The sequence below is a fragment of the Poromitra crassiceps genome, assembly GCF_964638095.1.
Source record: "Poromitra crassiceps genome assembly, chromosome: 3".
Lineage (NCBI taxonomy): Eukaryota > Metazoa > Chordata > Actinopteri > Beryciformes > Melamphaidae > Poromitra > Poromitra crassiceps.
The window spans coordinates 66,749,507-66,764,871 of NC_139625.1; the positions used below are offsets into that span (position 1 = coordinate 66,749,507).

At 44.2% G+C, this 15,365-nt stretch overlaps 1 protein-coding gene across 1 annotated transcript in view; it reads right to left on the reverse strand.

Annotated features, from left to right (window-relative positions):
* LOC310773229 (uncharacterized protein) overlaps positions 1–15,365 on the reverse strand; it is an 85,815-nt gene that overhangs the window by 22,452 nt on the left and 47,998 nt on the right. Inside the window, exons 91-98 of the mRNA XM_083633120.1 lie at positions 11,831–11,961; positions 6,167–6,291; positions 5,847–5,973; positions 3,074–3,292; positions 2,614–2,784; positions 1,933–2,079; positions 1,644–1,693; positions 1,414–1,546 (exon numbers count right to left, since the gene is read on the reverse strand). Of these exons, the coding sequence (XP_083489246.1) occupies positions 1,414–1,546; positions 1,644–1,693; positions 1,933–2,079; positions 2,614–2,784; positions 3,074–3,292; positions 5,847–5,973; positions 6,167–6,291; positions 11,831–11,961 (1,103 nt within the window). The remainder of the gene's footprint in view (positions 1–1,413; positions 1,547–1,643; positions 1,694–1,932; positions 2,080–2,613; positions 2,785–3,073; positions 3,293–5,846; positions 5,974–6,166; positions 6,292–11,830; positions 11,962–15,365) is intronic.

Sequence of the window (15,365 nt, forward strand, 5' to 3'; positions counted from 1 at the left end):
GTTGCTATTTAGTAGCGAAATGGAGAAACACAATGCATCTTGGGACATTCACATTACAGTGAAGTTACAGCTTATTTTTTCTATGGGACTCTGAGCGAGGGAGTCAGAGACAGTCGGTATTGTGCCTGTCAGACTGAGGAGAGAGGGAGAGAGGTGACACAGAGAAGGGTGAAAGAGGAGAGAGCCAGAGGGGAGGGAGAGAGCCAGAGGGGAGCGCTCCAAACAACTGGCCCACTGAATAGGCCTGCTTTTCAAAGGCGCAAGGCGCTAAATTAACGCCAGGTCAGAAGATAGCAGTACGCCGGTATTTAGCGCCGACACGCCCACTTTGGCCCATTCTGGGACTGCGCCACGGCCATTCGGCCTAAAGCGCATTTGGCAGCCTAAAGCCATATTGATATCGTCCCAAAACAGGCGCAAGGCACATTTTTTTGCGTTTAAGGCCTGTTTTAGCGCCGAAGGCTTGTGGGAGAATAGGGCCCATAGACTGTATTCCGGGTGAGTTACGGTATAAAAAAATTCACCTCCTGTACATATCCACTCATCCGATAAATAAAAGGCAAAAAGTCTTCTAGTCAGGATTATTTATTTCCACATTTCAACTACAGCAGGCAACTAGGCAACAATCAATTTTGTAGTAAGTAGCAAGTGTTTCTAACTCATGACTGGTGTTTTATGACATTTACTATATCTTGATTCTCACTCACAGCCAAAAGTATGAACATGTGGTTTGGTCAGTATTTATATGGTAAACTGGACTTACCTGGGTCTCCTTCAGCACCACCTTGGCCCTGCATGGTAAACTGGACTTACCTGGGTCTCCTTCAGCACCACCTTGGCCATGCATGGTAAACTGGACTTACCTGGGTCTCCTTCAGCACCACCTTGGCCCTGCATGGTAAACTGGACTTACCTGGGTCTCCTTCAGCACCACCTTGGCCCTGCATGGTAAACTGGACTTACCTGGGTCTCCTTCAGCATCACCTTGGCCCTGCATGGTAAACTGGACTTACCTGGGTCTCCTTCAGCACCACCTTGGCCCTGCATGGTCAACTGGACTTACCTGGGTCTCCTTCAGCACCACCTTGGCCCTGCATGGTAAACTGGACTTGCCTGGGTCTCCTTCAGCACCACCTTGGCCCTGCATGGTAAACTGGACTTACCTGGGTCTCCTTCAGCACCACCTTGGCCCTGCATGGTAAACTGGACTTACCTGGGTCTCCTTCAGCACCACCTTGGCCCTGCATGGTAAACTGGACTTACCTGGGTCTCCTTCAGCACCACCTTGGCCCTGCATGGTAAACTGGACTTACCTGGGTCTCCTTCAGCCCCACCTTGGCCCTGCATGGTAAACTGGACTTACCTGGGTCTCCTTCAGCACCACCTTATCCCTGCATGGTAAACTGGACTTACCTGGGTCTCCTTCAGCACCACCTTGGCCCTGCGTTGCCTGTGTCTGCAGGCACGGACCAGCCTCCGGATCCTACGGGCCGTAAAACTCTGCACTGAAGTGCACGTGAAGCCTTGCAGCACAGAGGGGGAAAGCCTGTGGGACAGAAGATAGTAAACACAGACATTTAAAAAGTAGGAATGATGTTCCTTAAACAAAACCAAATCAAGGGACTGGTTCATGGTTCACTCACTCCTCAGTATCGAAGGCCGTGTTGGCCACTGTGCCAAAGAACAGGGCAGCCTGGGGGAATAAGAAATGACAGCACAAAGTCAGCTTGTATTGGACTAGAAAGTCATATGTTGGCTGATATTAGCCTTTTCATAAATAATGGATATTGGCCAATCGGTGACATCCTCCTCTGATATGATAGAGGTACATAAAAACAGTTTGTAAAACCTTCAATGAAATTCTGTTGTCTTTGTACATTACATTTATTAGTTTAATTGTTGAACAATGTGCATGTAAAACCACATGCAGACCTGATTGTGGTTCCAAGTCTTCTTGTTGATCACAGTCACGTCCACAGTCTGCTCAGAAAACACCAGCATGGGCCGTGGGATTTTAGTGGCGAGAGCATCAGGGACGTTCAGTACTACGGTGGCTGGGCTCTGGTTAATGGTTATTATCTACAGGGAATTCAGAGCAATACAGTCTTTATTATTAATATGAAGTGAGGCAATAATCAGCAGCAGGTCAAACATCAGTCACACATCATTTCAAAATGCCCACGAGAGAATATTTTAATTATCTCTCTTTTCCCCACGGTGCTGGGCCAGCAGGCCTCGCCGGGGTCAGAAAACGCCAAAGTCAGGACACCCAGTCACTTGCTCAGTCACTCAATCACTCAGTCACTCATGAATGTTTCGTGAGTTTAGTGGAGGGGGCGGGGCTAGGGAAGATGGGTCATAGCTAGGGATGGGAACATCGTAAAGAGTCGGGATTCGAGGGGTGGGTAGGGGAAGTGGCTAGGGGGATGTGGGTGGTGGTAGGGGGTGTGGTGCTATAAAGCTGGATGGCCAAACCACTGCACCCTGGGCTTAAAGGTTTGCGCTTGTTAACAATGGAACTACCTTGATAAAAAAAATAATAATAAAATGACTTCTGCTACTTTCCTACTATCTCAATAAAGGATATAAAAGAAACAGATGTTAACTTCATACCTTGTTGATGTAGGTCTGTTGGAGAATCTGTGGGCTTGCCAGCATGTTGGTAACAAAGGTGGTGCTCTGAGAAGTGCTGAGTAGCTGAGCAGCTGAGATGCTTTGTATGGTCGACGTAGGAACACCCCCAACAAGGGTGCCCAGGGAGATCAGTGAGGATGCACTGTTGATCTGCTCAGTGAATTTGCATTGATCAAAACAGAAACAGTCCTTGTCATGTATTTTCTTCAAGATCATTCATATTTAATCAAATCACATCAAATTCCTGATCAATCATGCACCAAATATGGAATATTGATGGCTTGGTAGCAGTGAATATTTCAGATGAAAAGAAAAACATTTTACATGTTGGATATATATATATATATATATATATATATATATATATATATATATATATATATATATATATATATATATATAGTGCCATAGTGAGTAGATGAGGAGGTAGCGCCCTCACCTGGAAGCCTCCGGCAGTGATGGTGTGGATGATGGTGCTGAGCTGGCCCTGGTTCCAGCTGCTGACAGAGCCCATGGTGGGCAGAGAGGACACCAGGGCTGTCGAGGAGATGGAGGAGATCTGGCTGGTGGTCAGACCGGCACTGGACTCACCCAGAGCCTGGAGCGTCTCTGCTGACAACTCCGAAGTCGGGAAGTTGGACGCCAGAGCAGCAGATACCTACGGAGGACCACATTTGTATTTAGGAAACTTGATGTCTTATCCTCGATAATTTTAATTAATGCATGACTGATGGCTGTGCATTATTTTGGATGATCAAACAAACAATGAATAAGCATACAGCTATTACAGAAAATAATTGAGAACATTTAACATTTTAAGCATTGAACTAACTTAAAATAATATTTTTTAACTTATTAACAATACTGTCAAACTGAACCAAAAATGACACTGAACCAAAATTTGGCATGTGATTAATTCAGCTGGACCTGGCCAAACTCAAAACCATCAGGTCGATGCAAAAATGTCAAACTCTAATTGCAAATTTGCGCAGCGAGATTACATACAGGACAAAGTCAATGCAAACGCGCGAGCAGACGCCGGGCAGCGCAAATCAGTCGATTGAAGCACAATTTCACGGTTTGAATGAGATGAATTTCGTGTCATTCGCTCGAGGTGAAATGTTTCAACTTTAGCAAATAATTTGCCCGGTCAAACTCGAGCGAGTAACGACATGTTCGCTCTTGGTGTGAACGTAATAACTGTGGAACTTCGGTCAGTGTTACCAGCCGTGACAGCAGGGCTGGTATTGTTTTCACCGTGTGTGTGTGTGTGTGTGTGTGTGTGTGTGTGTGTGTGTGTGTGCGCGCGTGTGATCATGGTCAAATGTGTTCCTGGAGACACCTATTGTAGCAGGAACTACCACAGAAGCCGTTTTTGAGTACTTTGCCACATGTTTATGTCTGTCTGTCTGTGGACAGATTTTGTTAGTGTGATGGCATCAAAACAGTGCAAGATATAGTCACGAAACTTCATTCAAGAACATTCAAGTCATAGAATTAACCATTTATTGCATAAATGAATATAATGCGTACAATTATGTTTGGCGTTGAAGGCTCCGCTCTTATAATTAATTTAATATTTAATTTAATATTTAATTAATTTAATTCTCCCTGAACTCGGCTCAGCAGCATGCTACGCCGAGCAGGGAGAGCAAGCAAAATCCCCCATGGGAATAAAATATTCCAGATACATTTAAACCATAGAAAGTAAAAGAGGGAGCCTAAAAGCAAGACATGGAAACATGTTCATTTTTTGAGCCATGCAGACTCCAGAGCTACAATAGGGGAGAGTGGGGTGAGTTGTGCCACTTTTTACTTGAGGTGTCTTTAAAGTGAGGGCATGACAGTAATGCCTCCAACTACAATATGTAAATATATTTCAGGATGTTGTGCACCACTGGGAACACTCCCTTTGGATCTTAAATAAACTGTTAAAAAAATATGGCTATTCTTAAAAAAGTGGTCTCTTGGCACAACTTGCCCCCGGTGCGGGGTAAGTTGTGCCTTTGGAGAGAATACGTTGGGGTAAATTGTGCCATTGATTACTGAAGTAAAACAGAACATTTTCATCTCATATACTGTAATGCTATATCAAAGCAAGACAAAATAAAGATAACACTAAAGTCCAGTGTACTATAACAGGGTTAAACAAGGCTAAACGGTAGCAGCAGTTGACCTACATATTTAACATTTTCAGAAATAAAAATTATGTTCAAAATGAACAAAATCAACTATCACAGAGCCAGGCTACACTTGCCAATACTGCAATATTCTTCAACAAGGTCTATTTAAACATTTAAGAACAAAATTAAATAAAATTTCACTAAATCAACTGCAACTGCACTGGCACAACTTAACCCAGGCTTTTGGCACAAATCACCCCATCCCCACCATTTTAACAAACTTGTGTCATATAGCTGGTTTGGAGCTAACATCATGCTAACAGTATAGCCTCATATTGTAGCTTACTAAAACACTAACACATGTGTGAAATGTTTTCAAGCTTGTCTATAATTGTTCAGACACAACAATCAATAAACCTTGATCATAAAAAATTTACTTTGAGAGGCAAAAAACAGTTTTTTGAACTTAAATGTGCTTAGCTCTTGTGCCATCTGCCTCCCTTCTTTGCAGAGTGAGTAAAATGGATGCCTCTTCAAAAATGTGTGGTCACATGACCAATTTCTTCTATGGTTTTCTAGATACAAGGGGTGGCACAACTTCCCCACTGGCACAACTCACCCCACTCTCCCCTACATGATAGCATTTGATCTAAAAGGTGGAGGCTGGGGTGGAGGGGGCAAAGCGTTGCCAGCAGCCGCAACGATCAGCAAGGTGGGGAACAGATCAGTGAGTGAGAGGCTGCCATATTTAAACGGACCGCCTTGTTGTGAGAATGACTGTGATTGGAGAATTGGTTAAACGGTGAACCAAACAGAGGCTGTCAGCTGGTACAGCTGGGGCGTAGCCTATGACATCATGTCTTGAATGAACTAACGCAGGCTTCATTTTACATGGGTGTATTTTACATCAAAATGAAGATCTGAACAAGGGGGCCGGCCCCCTGCACTTTGGCCCCACACTTTACGTCCCTGACTCACATTCGTTTTAAGTCGTGAGCATTGTGGCTAGTGTGATTCCATCGCAAGATGGTCTCTACCTTGATCATTCTGATCTATCTAACCATATCTGGTTTCATTCTGAGCTGGTACCTCAGGGTCTTCTGTTCCATTGCAGAACTGCTTCAGATTGCCCAAGATGTGTTTGGCATTAGCAGGACCCAGAGAAGAGAAGGCAGAACTTGGGATCTCACCAAGGCACAGGAAGAAACCAGGAATCCTAAATAAAATGTGACACCTCTTTCACACTCTGGAAAACATCTTTATACCCATTCAGTAAAGTATATAAAACATGCATCTTTTAAATGCTCTGTATAAGATGTACAGTATGATATATGGATGTAAGAAACCATGACACATTTTCTCAACAAATATCTATTGTGTTTTCAGTTTGGTAATAAAATAATACTCACATGACAGGGCTGAAAGTTGGGTTGTTTGTATAGAGCTGTGTGATGTAGTAGTCGGTTACATTCTGTGGAATGGCTGTGTTGTTAAAGAGCTCAATGTTGGCTTGGTTCTCCAAGAACACATTGATCTTCAAAAAGAAGAAAAGAAATAAGGTCAGTGACTTTACCTATAAAATGTGCCTCATAACTCTCCAGAACAAAAGAATATGTAGAATTCCAGCTACATCTAAAACAGTGGTTCTCAACCTTTTTCATATCAAGGACTCCTAAGTTAGTCGACTAGGTCCATTAGGGCCGCAGATCCCCATTTGAAGAGATTTTGGGCTCTATCTTCCCACCGGCGGTAATTTTGCGTCAGCGCCCGTTTTGCGCTGGAATATCGCCGCGCAAAGCCTTAATTGTGGGCGTGTCGGCCCGCTGCGCTTCACAAGGTGAGATCACTCCCCTTAAAAGCCACAGCGTCACCGCCATCACGTCACCAGCTTCTTTCTTGCTGAGAGCAAGCAGAGAAACAGAGAGAGAAAAGAGAGAGGGTGAGAGAGAGTGAGAGAGAGAGGGGGGGGGGGGAGAGAGAGGGGGGGGTTGAGAGAACAAGAGAAGGAAGAGAGAGAGGGCTGCCGCGCAATTACGCAGTGATGTCCCAAAGCGTGCGCTTACTGTAATTAGACGTTTCGTTCATATAGGCTATAACAGGGATACTCAACTTGCTTTGCCCGGGGGCCACTTTCGTGAAATGATAGAAGGCCAGGGGCCAGTTAATAAACAAACAATTATACATTTTTCTGTAGCGGATTGTAGGTTTTTGGGGTGTCAGCCGGAGTTTAGTCTGACAATGTTGTGCACACCGGATAGTTAGTTAGGTTAAGTACATACATAAGTGCCTGGGTAGCGAGCAGACGGTGGTATTTGACAATTTAGCAGCTAAATCATAGATTATTGAAAGATATTCCATATTCCAGACTGAAATGCTATAAGTAGCATTGGCCAGAGTATTGGCCAGAATGACATGAACATTTTGACACTTATTCAGCGGGTATCTTGCATGTTGCGTTCAGGTGCACTGTCATTTTTTTTTTTTTTTTTTTTTTGCAATTCCATCGCGGGCCACACAGGGGGCGCCCGCGGGCCGCCAGTTGAGTATCACTGGGCTATAACATAGGCCTACACATCTAAAAATATTTGTTTCTTTAATAGGGTAGGAATGTGTGAGATTTTACTTCTAGCCTTTTTCAATAGCCTGTGTCAGAATTGTCCACTCTGGTCAAGCCATTGACTGCGGTCACGCCATCCGCGCTGTGGAGAAGCTGGTCTTGCATGCATGCAATTGCAGGGAAAGAGGTTACTGTACTGGCCGCACACTACGGGTCGGTCCCCTGGGTGTTTTGGGCCGGCCAGGGTGGGGAGAGGCAGCTTGGCACAACACCGTCACAACTTTCTCAAAAGCAATCTACTGTTACCTCACACCACAAACCTGTATGGTCGGGAATTATGTAGCCTAATAAAACCATGACAAACAAATTCTCATTTTTAAATCAAGGTGTGTTTTTTCTGCAATGTAGGCTATAGTTGAAAATCAACGTGGCATTCCGAGGAGAGAAGAGTGTGTGCAGGCGCGAGTGGAGAGTGACATCCATGCTGTGCGTAAATGGATCCAAGCAAGGATTTCCTGCACTGCACGGAGATGTGGAGACTGTCTGCGCTCAGGCGTACGTCTGCGTTTGCGCTAAGACCAGCTATTTCCTGGCGTTAAAATTGAGAGCACCCAAGGCGATTTTTTCTAACACATTCCGCTGGAACGCCCATTTTGGAATGGGCAATGCCCAGACCTCCCTTTGCGCTCGGAACATACCGACGGTATCTTGCCAGACCGCTAAATGACACTTGCGCGAGACCGGTGATAGGCTAGAGGCCCAGGGACACGCCTGGGCCTCGCCTACACCTGCGTCATCCCAGCGCAAAACTGGACGGTGGAGGCAGACGATAGCTTAAGATGCTGGGAAGATAGCAATAAGAGGCACGCAAACGCAGCGCAAACGATAGCGCCGTACGATGATAGGGCCCTTTGTCTCTCGGACCCAAATCTGAGATTTTTTTTTTGTTAGATTAGATATTATTTTGTCCAGAACTCCATGACTATTTGTAGGTATAGAGACATAACAGTGAAACTATAATGAAAATAGCCATTCTTCTACATGCTATAATTGTTCTTGTAAATGAAATAATGAAGTTTAAAGTAAAGCTGAAATTGGATTCCCAGGGTATGTGATTTCTTATCATGACATACTGTATTCCGAATGAAACAAGGTACAGTAGAGAGGCGGGACATATTTGGAGGAGTTTGATTTGACCGTTGGAAAGTGGGCGGGTCTGGGATGAGTGACTGACTGAGACTGAATGTGGAGGGTGACGCAACGAGCCTTGAGAGGCGAGTGATCTGTGCCTCAGAACAGCGTGAGACAGCAGCTGTTCGCAAAATAATGTATTTTACGAGACAAATCACATTTCAATAACAGTCTACGTACAAACAAACGTAGCCTACATATTCTGGTTTTAAAAGTAAAATGCCAACACTTTATTTCTGGTTCAAACAGATTGAATTAAGTCTGCAGATCCTCATAGATACACTATTTTGTTATCATATTTCCACAAATGAATTAATACAATTCTCAATAACTTATTAATATTGAAATTATAGCCTACTATTTTATTAGTTGGCTGGTTTGCTCAGGAGTCACTGGAAAATGATTATAACATAGTAGGCTACTATAGGATAGTATATTCAAATGTACGTTGATATTGTAGCCTACATATTCTGGTTTTCAGACAAGTAAAATGACAACACTTTATTTTGGCGATTGGGTTGCTTCATAATCGGGAGATTAAACTATCCCATGTGGTTGTCGTAGTGTCGTATTTCCAAAAATCTATGTGCCGACAGCCTGCAGTGCCGACAGCCTGCAATGCCGATAGCCCACAAGCAGAACCAGCTGAGCGAGGCGGTGTGCAGCGTTTCTGCTCTAGTCTGATTTTAGCCTGAACACTACAGGTCTACAGCTTACAGTTAGGCTGTAGCTAATCTATCACCTAACCTAAGCTATTCTAACCTACCTGCAACCCTCGACCAGTGATGGAGAGCACCGATGCCCCCCACCATGGCCCCCGCCCCCACACACATAAGGCGTGGGAGAGAAGGCCAGGTCGGGACACAGACGCCCCGTCAACACACCACCCCGTCGGGAAACGAGAGGGAATTTCACCAAGCGCCCCCAAAATAAGTGTTCTTTCTGTGACATTATGACTGACTTGAGTGAGTGAGTGAATGAATGAATGAATGAATGACTGATGCTAAAGAGGCTTGTCTTGACCACGCGCTGCGCTTGCTGCGCACGTGGTAAAAATATTCCTGGAATGCGAATTAACAGTTACAGTATGCAGTTACTTTGCATTCTACATTAAATGAAGACATTTGTTTTATTTTGTATGTTACATACTTATTGATTTGATTTGATTTGATTTGATTTTATTAGACGTCAATCATAGAAAAAACAAGTTACAACAAGTTTATCAGAGCGTCAGGGATACAGACACATGAAAGTCTTTCGACTTATTTCCACTGTGGTCCCTGGACTGGGACAAACAACATAGTAACAAATACATACAATACACCAATTAACACCAATAAATAAAATAAATAAAGCATCCTAAGCTACACTACTGTACCTACAGCATAAACACACCAAGAGTTAATACTAAAAAAGGTGACCATTCTATTCTGAAACATTATCTAAAAGCCATGCTTTGACCTTTATCTTAAAACTGAGATGGCTGGAGATGCTCTTTATAGCTAGGGGTAGAGAGTTCCAATTAACTGCTCCCCCAAACTTAAAAGAGCGTTTACCCATTTCGGTGGTGAATGTGGGCACGGTCAGGTCTGCAATACTGGCTCTGGTGAGGTGTGTGTGGGCTTCACTACGTTTCTGGAAGAGCTTACAAAGGTACGCAGGGGCTCTGTTGGTATAGATGCTGTGCACCTGGTTCAGCTGTAGTTGAACTGACCTGGCTGCCAGAGGGAGCCAACCCAACTGCCGGAAATGCAGCTTACCAACATGGTCCATCGCAGACAGCCCCAAGACAAGCCTAACTAGCCTATTCTGAGAAGCCTGCAGCTTCTTTTTTAGGGCTATGGTTAAGCCACCGTACCATGAGCCAATCGCATAATCAAAACAACATAAGACCAGTGAATTTGCTAGTAGGTGAAGGCTATCCGGGTCCAGAAACTGCGCTTTTCTGGCCAAGAACTTGGTTCTGCCATTCACCTTGCTTATCGTCTTAAGAGCCATGGATTCGCCGCCCAGACTGCGATCTAGCAGACAGCCAAGGTAGCTGACTGAGGGTTTAGCAGTAAAGGTCTGGCCCCCAAGAGAAATACTGGGTGAGCCAAGTTTGTGTAATCTGGGCTGGGAACCAAACAAGATATATTCAGTTTTGGCCGTATGAAGGGATAGCTTGTTATCAGAGAGCCAGGTCTTAACGTTGTTGAATTCTCTGATGAGAGTGGCATTCAACTTGACCACATCCTCATCTGAGGCTAGGATGGCTGAATCATCTGCGTACAAGAACAGATTTACAGAACAAGCAGCTTGGAGGTCGTTTATAAAGATTCCACTAAGTTTGCCAACTTCCATTTCGGATCTGATAAAATCAGTCAGGTATAGAAGACATGAGTCAGTTGAGTGGGACTTCCTGAAGCCCGACTGGAAAGTATACAGTAGTTTGGAGTCACTGATGTACCCATACAGTTGTTCATGGATTACTTTCTCTAGTACCTTGGAAGTGACACTAAGTATGGAGATGGGTCTGTAGTTTCCTGGGTCAGATCTGTTACCCTTCTTAAAAAGAGGGATTGTCTTAGCATGTTTCATATCTAAGGGAACAGTACCTTGCTCAAGCGACAGATTGACTATGTGTGTGACACATGGTGCAATCAGTTCGGCTGCATCTTTTAAAAACCTTGCCGATATGTTGTCAAGCCCAGTGGCCTTGTTGGTGTCAAGGCTCTTTAACATTTTAGTTATGTTGTCAACTGAAACTGGCTTGAAGGAAAAGCTGTTTGGACTAACACCAAGGCGGTCGTAGAAAGCTTGAAGTACATTCTGCCCATAGGTGACAGGGACTACAGGCAGACATGCAACAAGTTTCTTGGCTATAGAGGTAAAAAAGGAATTAAAATGATTTGCAATCAGGTTTTTGTTGTACACCCTATTACCATCAATATCTAAGGAGATACAAGGACTCTGAGCTTTAACTTTGGTAGTACAGCCCAGATTAGACAGGGTTTTCCATAAGGATTTGGAGTTGTCCTTGTTTTCCCTGATTTGTTCAGAGAAATAACTGGACTTGGCCTTCTTCACTTTGCGCTGAACCTGGTTTCTGAGCCTTCTAAAGTGAAGGAGGTCATTGCCCAAGTATATTAACATTTATGGGCTAGTAAAGTCCGCCCATTTTCTCCTATAGCCACGAAGATTCATTTTTCATTTCCGCTCGACTTTAACAATTCGTCAATTTGCTGGGGACCCCCTGGGATGTCCTCAAACACCCCTGGTGGTCCCCATATCCCATGGTGAGAACCACTGATCTAAAATATACACCACTGATATCCGGACATACTTCACTGGTGGAGACAAAGGTGTTGAGATCCTCCAGAGTCAAGAAAGTCACAAAGTTGCCGATGTTATTGAGGAACCAGGCAGTAGAATTTAGTTCTTCGTCACTGGCATTGTAGCATCTGGCTCCAGAGCCTTATGGAAACCGGGAAAACCAAGACAAATGCCAACAAATTCACTAATCAATTATTTTGTTATGTCCTCAATATGATGTATGATGCTTCAAATATTAAAAGACCAGAGGAGTTGTGTTCTTTTGGATAGAAAGTTTGTTGATTTTTATGTAGACACCTTACCCCGCTAGCCGGGCGCTTCTCACTCATATTGAGCATTAGCGAACGTCAACGCATTTCCCATCAAACAATTGTGCCGCTCTCACGTCTAGGTATAAAAGCCAACCCTTACCTGAGCCAAAAACGTGAAGTGAAGACGCTATCCGATGCGCAACATCCTCTTCTTTTAATGACATATAGTTGACTCTTCCAAATTGTTGCATAAAATCCACTTTTCTGTCTTTGAAAAACCGAAAATCATTCATCTGGAGCAACCTGGAACAACGACTCACTGTTTACTCACTGTATACTCACTAATGCCCCCCACACTTCCGAAATGGTATTGCACCTACATTTTCGACAGAAAAGTGGATTTTATGCAACAATTTGGAAGAGTCAACTATATGTCATTAAAAGAAGAGGATGTTGTGCATCGGATAGCATCTTCACTTCACGTTTTTGGCTCAGGTAAGGGTTGGCTTTTATACCTAGACGTGAGAGCGGCACAATTGTTTGATGGGAAATGCGTTGACGTTCGCCGGGCGCTAATGCTCAGTATGAGCGAGAAGCGCCCGGCTAGCGGGGTAAGTAGGCACCCAGCTTTCAGTGATAACAGAGATTCACCCTACTTGCCCAAATCCCAATTATGGTTATGGTCAAATGCCTCGTTCTTGTTGCCATGGACCTTATTCACCCGCTGGTTGGGAATGCAACAGGACTCTCATCCAAACCCCTGTCTGAACATGGGAGCAGTAGACCAAAAGTTTGAGTTCTGTCACACCAATTTCGTTTGATCACATGATCGATAAATGGGCAGATGAATGTGTACAGGATTTAAAAAAAGGGCTACAGCAACTGGATCGAGTCTTATATCCACGATATTCAAGGAAGCGCAGCCGATGGTCTAAGGTCGCTTTCACATATGTAAGGGTTAATGCCCGACGAGGTGTACATTATCACTTTTTAAGGGACGACGCGGAGGCGTGAACCGTCCGAGGCGAAGCCGAGGATGGTTTGCCTCCGCGAAGTCCCTTAAAAAGTGATAATGTACACCTCGAAGGGCATTAACCCGCTTATACCATGGTCACTTGCCAACAAAACAATAAGACCAGTCATTTATATTTCCATGTGTAATAAATAAAGCAATCTAAATGGCTAAATGTCTGTTATTCATACTGTAAATCAGTCTTCCACGAAATAAAATAGTCCCTCCCACCTCCACCAATCTCCGTTTTAAAGCCGACTCAAACGTTAACTTCATCACAGGAATGCAGGTTTAACGATGTTTTGCGTTCTACATTAAATGAAGACATTACCGTTTGGCTGCTTGCTTTATTTTGTATGATAGATACGTATTGGCCAAGTATATTAACATTTAAGAGCAAAGAGTTTCAGGAAGTGAAAAGTGCAGCGGGGGCTCGCACTGCATGCAACTCTCTCTCTCTCTCTCTCTCTCTCTCTCTCTCTCTCTCTCTCTCTCTCTCTCTCTCTCTCTCTCTCTCTCTCTCTCTCTCTCTCTCTCTCAAAGGGCTCGCCCCCGCTCGTGCACGAGCCGAGGGAAATATCCTCTTTGTCGCCGAGAAGAGCCTGGTGACGCGAGGTTAAAAATCTCCGAAACGAAAATCAAAATTGTAAATAAGAGTTATTTTTGATAAACTGAGCACACAGGGGTGATTTAAATACTTACTTTGACCGAGTCAATTTTTTTCTCAACATCCAAAATTGTCATATTAACCCTTAACGGGGGTATAGAGCTCAAACTGCTCTCCTGATAACACTGATGAAACTATGGCGCATTGATATGAACGGTGAACAGACCATTTAGCTAGGTGTCCATTATCACTGTACAATATCACTTTTTAATGGACACCTTGCAGCCAATCAGAATCGAGTATTCACCCAGACCATGGTATAAAAGCTGTTTAGTCCGCTTTAACCGCGTCAGAGTTCGTTTCCTCGGATAGTGCGCTTCGTTTGGGGTGGTGTGAAAGCGCAAACGAACTCTGGGGTGGAACAAACAAACAAACTCTGGTCCGCTTGAAAACGTGGGTCTCGGTTCGCTTCCAAGTGAACCCTGGCTCGGTTTGTTTGTTGTGTGAAAGCAAACCGGATTAAACACAAGATCGCCAGTGCATCTGATGCACTCATGCAGTGCATCATGAGTAGAAGACGGTAGTAGAAGGGAGCAAAACAAACACTGCAGCATGCACACGTGTACAGTACCTGCGACAACACATCATTTCTCAACAGCTGGCTTGCCTATCTCCTTCGGTACGTAGGCTACTCGTCTCATCTGCAGAATGAAATGTTCAACAGCTTGCTGCCTCATCTGCTGCTCATATTGGGCACATTCTTGTCAAATATCTATTTGATAGTAACATCAAAGTAAACCAGAAATCCCAATATCGCAGGTTTGTGTTTTGCGGATTCACTTGTGTTGTTCAGTCACCCCTGCTGCCAGGCAAGAAGCCTGCTGAAGAGAGGAGAGATTTCCCTTCTCTATTCTGTCCAATAGACGAGTGACTGTTTTGACCACGTGACATTGTTCAGAAAGTTTGGTGCGCTTCACAAATTTCTGTGTGAAAGCGAACCAGACCAAATGAAAATCGCAACAATGTTGCAACTTCACCCCCCCGAATCGCACCGAGTCCACCAGCTTATACGTGAAAGCGACCAAAATTGTAAACTGCACTACACCCTCGCACCACTGAGCACCGAACCGATACATCTGGTGCTGTGGAGCAGTTGAACCCGAAATAACACAGTCGAAGAAGTTGTGTTTGAGCTCACCACTGTCATGCTAACCTAACTAGCGAAGGTGCTAACGCTAGCGTCAATGTTAGCACTACTAAAGTTGTCAGAGGTGTCACTTCCGACACAATATTATTATCCAAGATTTTGATGCCATGGTATTCCCAAATATTGCGTAGTTTCACATGTATTCACATGCCAGTGCCTAAGGGTGTATTCACACCTGTAGGTCGTTTGCTTTGTTCCGATTCAGGTCCTTAATTGATACAATTGTTGCATTTGTGCCTTGGTTCGTTTGTGTTCACACAGCCGCCAATCAACCGGTCCAAATAGTACTGCCAAGCCTCCTGGATTGCAAGGAGACACTCCGGTAGGTTAACACGTTCACTGCCAATGACGTGTTGATACGTCAAAAAAAATCCAACGGTTGACTGCCAATGACGTGTTGATACGTCAAAAAAAAAAAAAAAAAAAAATTGACGGTGTGACGTGGATCAACGCCCCCCACGTCTCCTA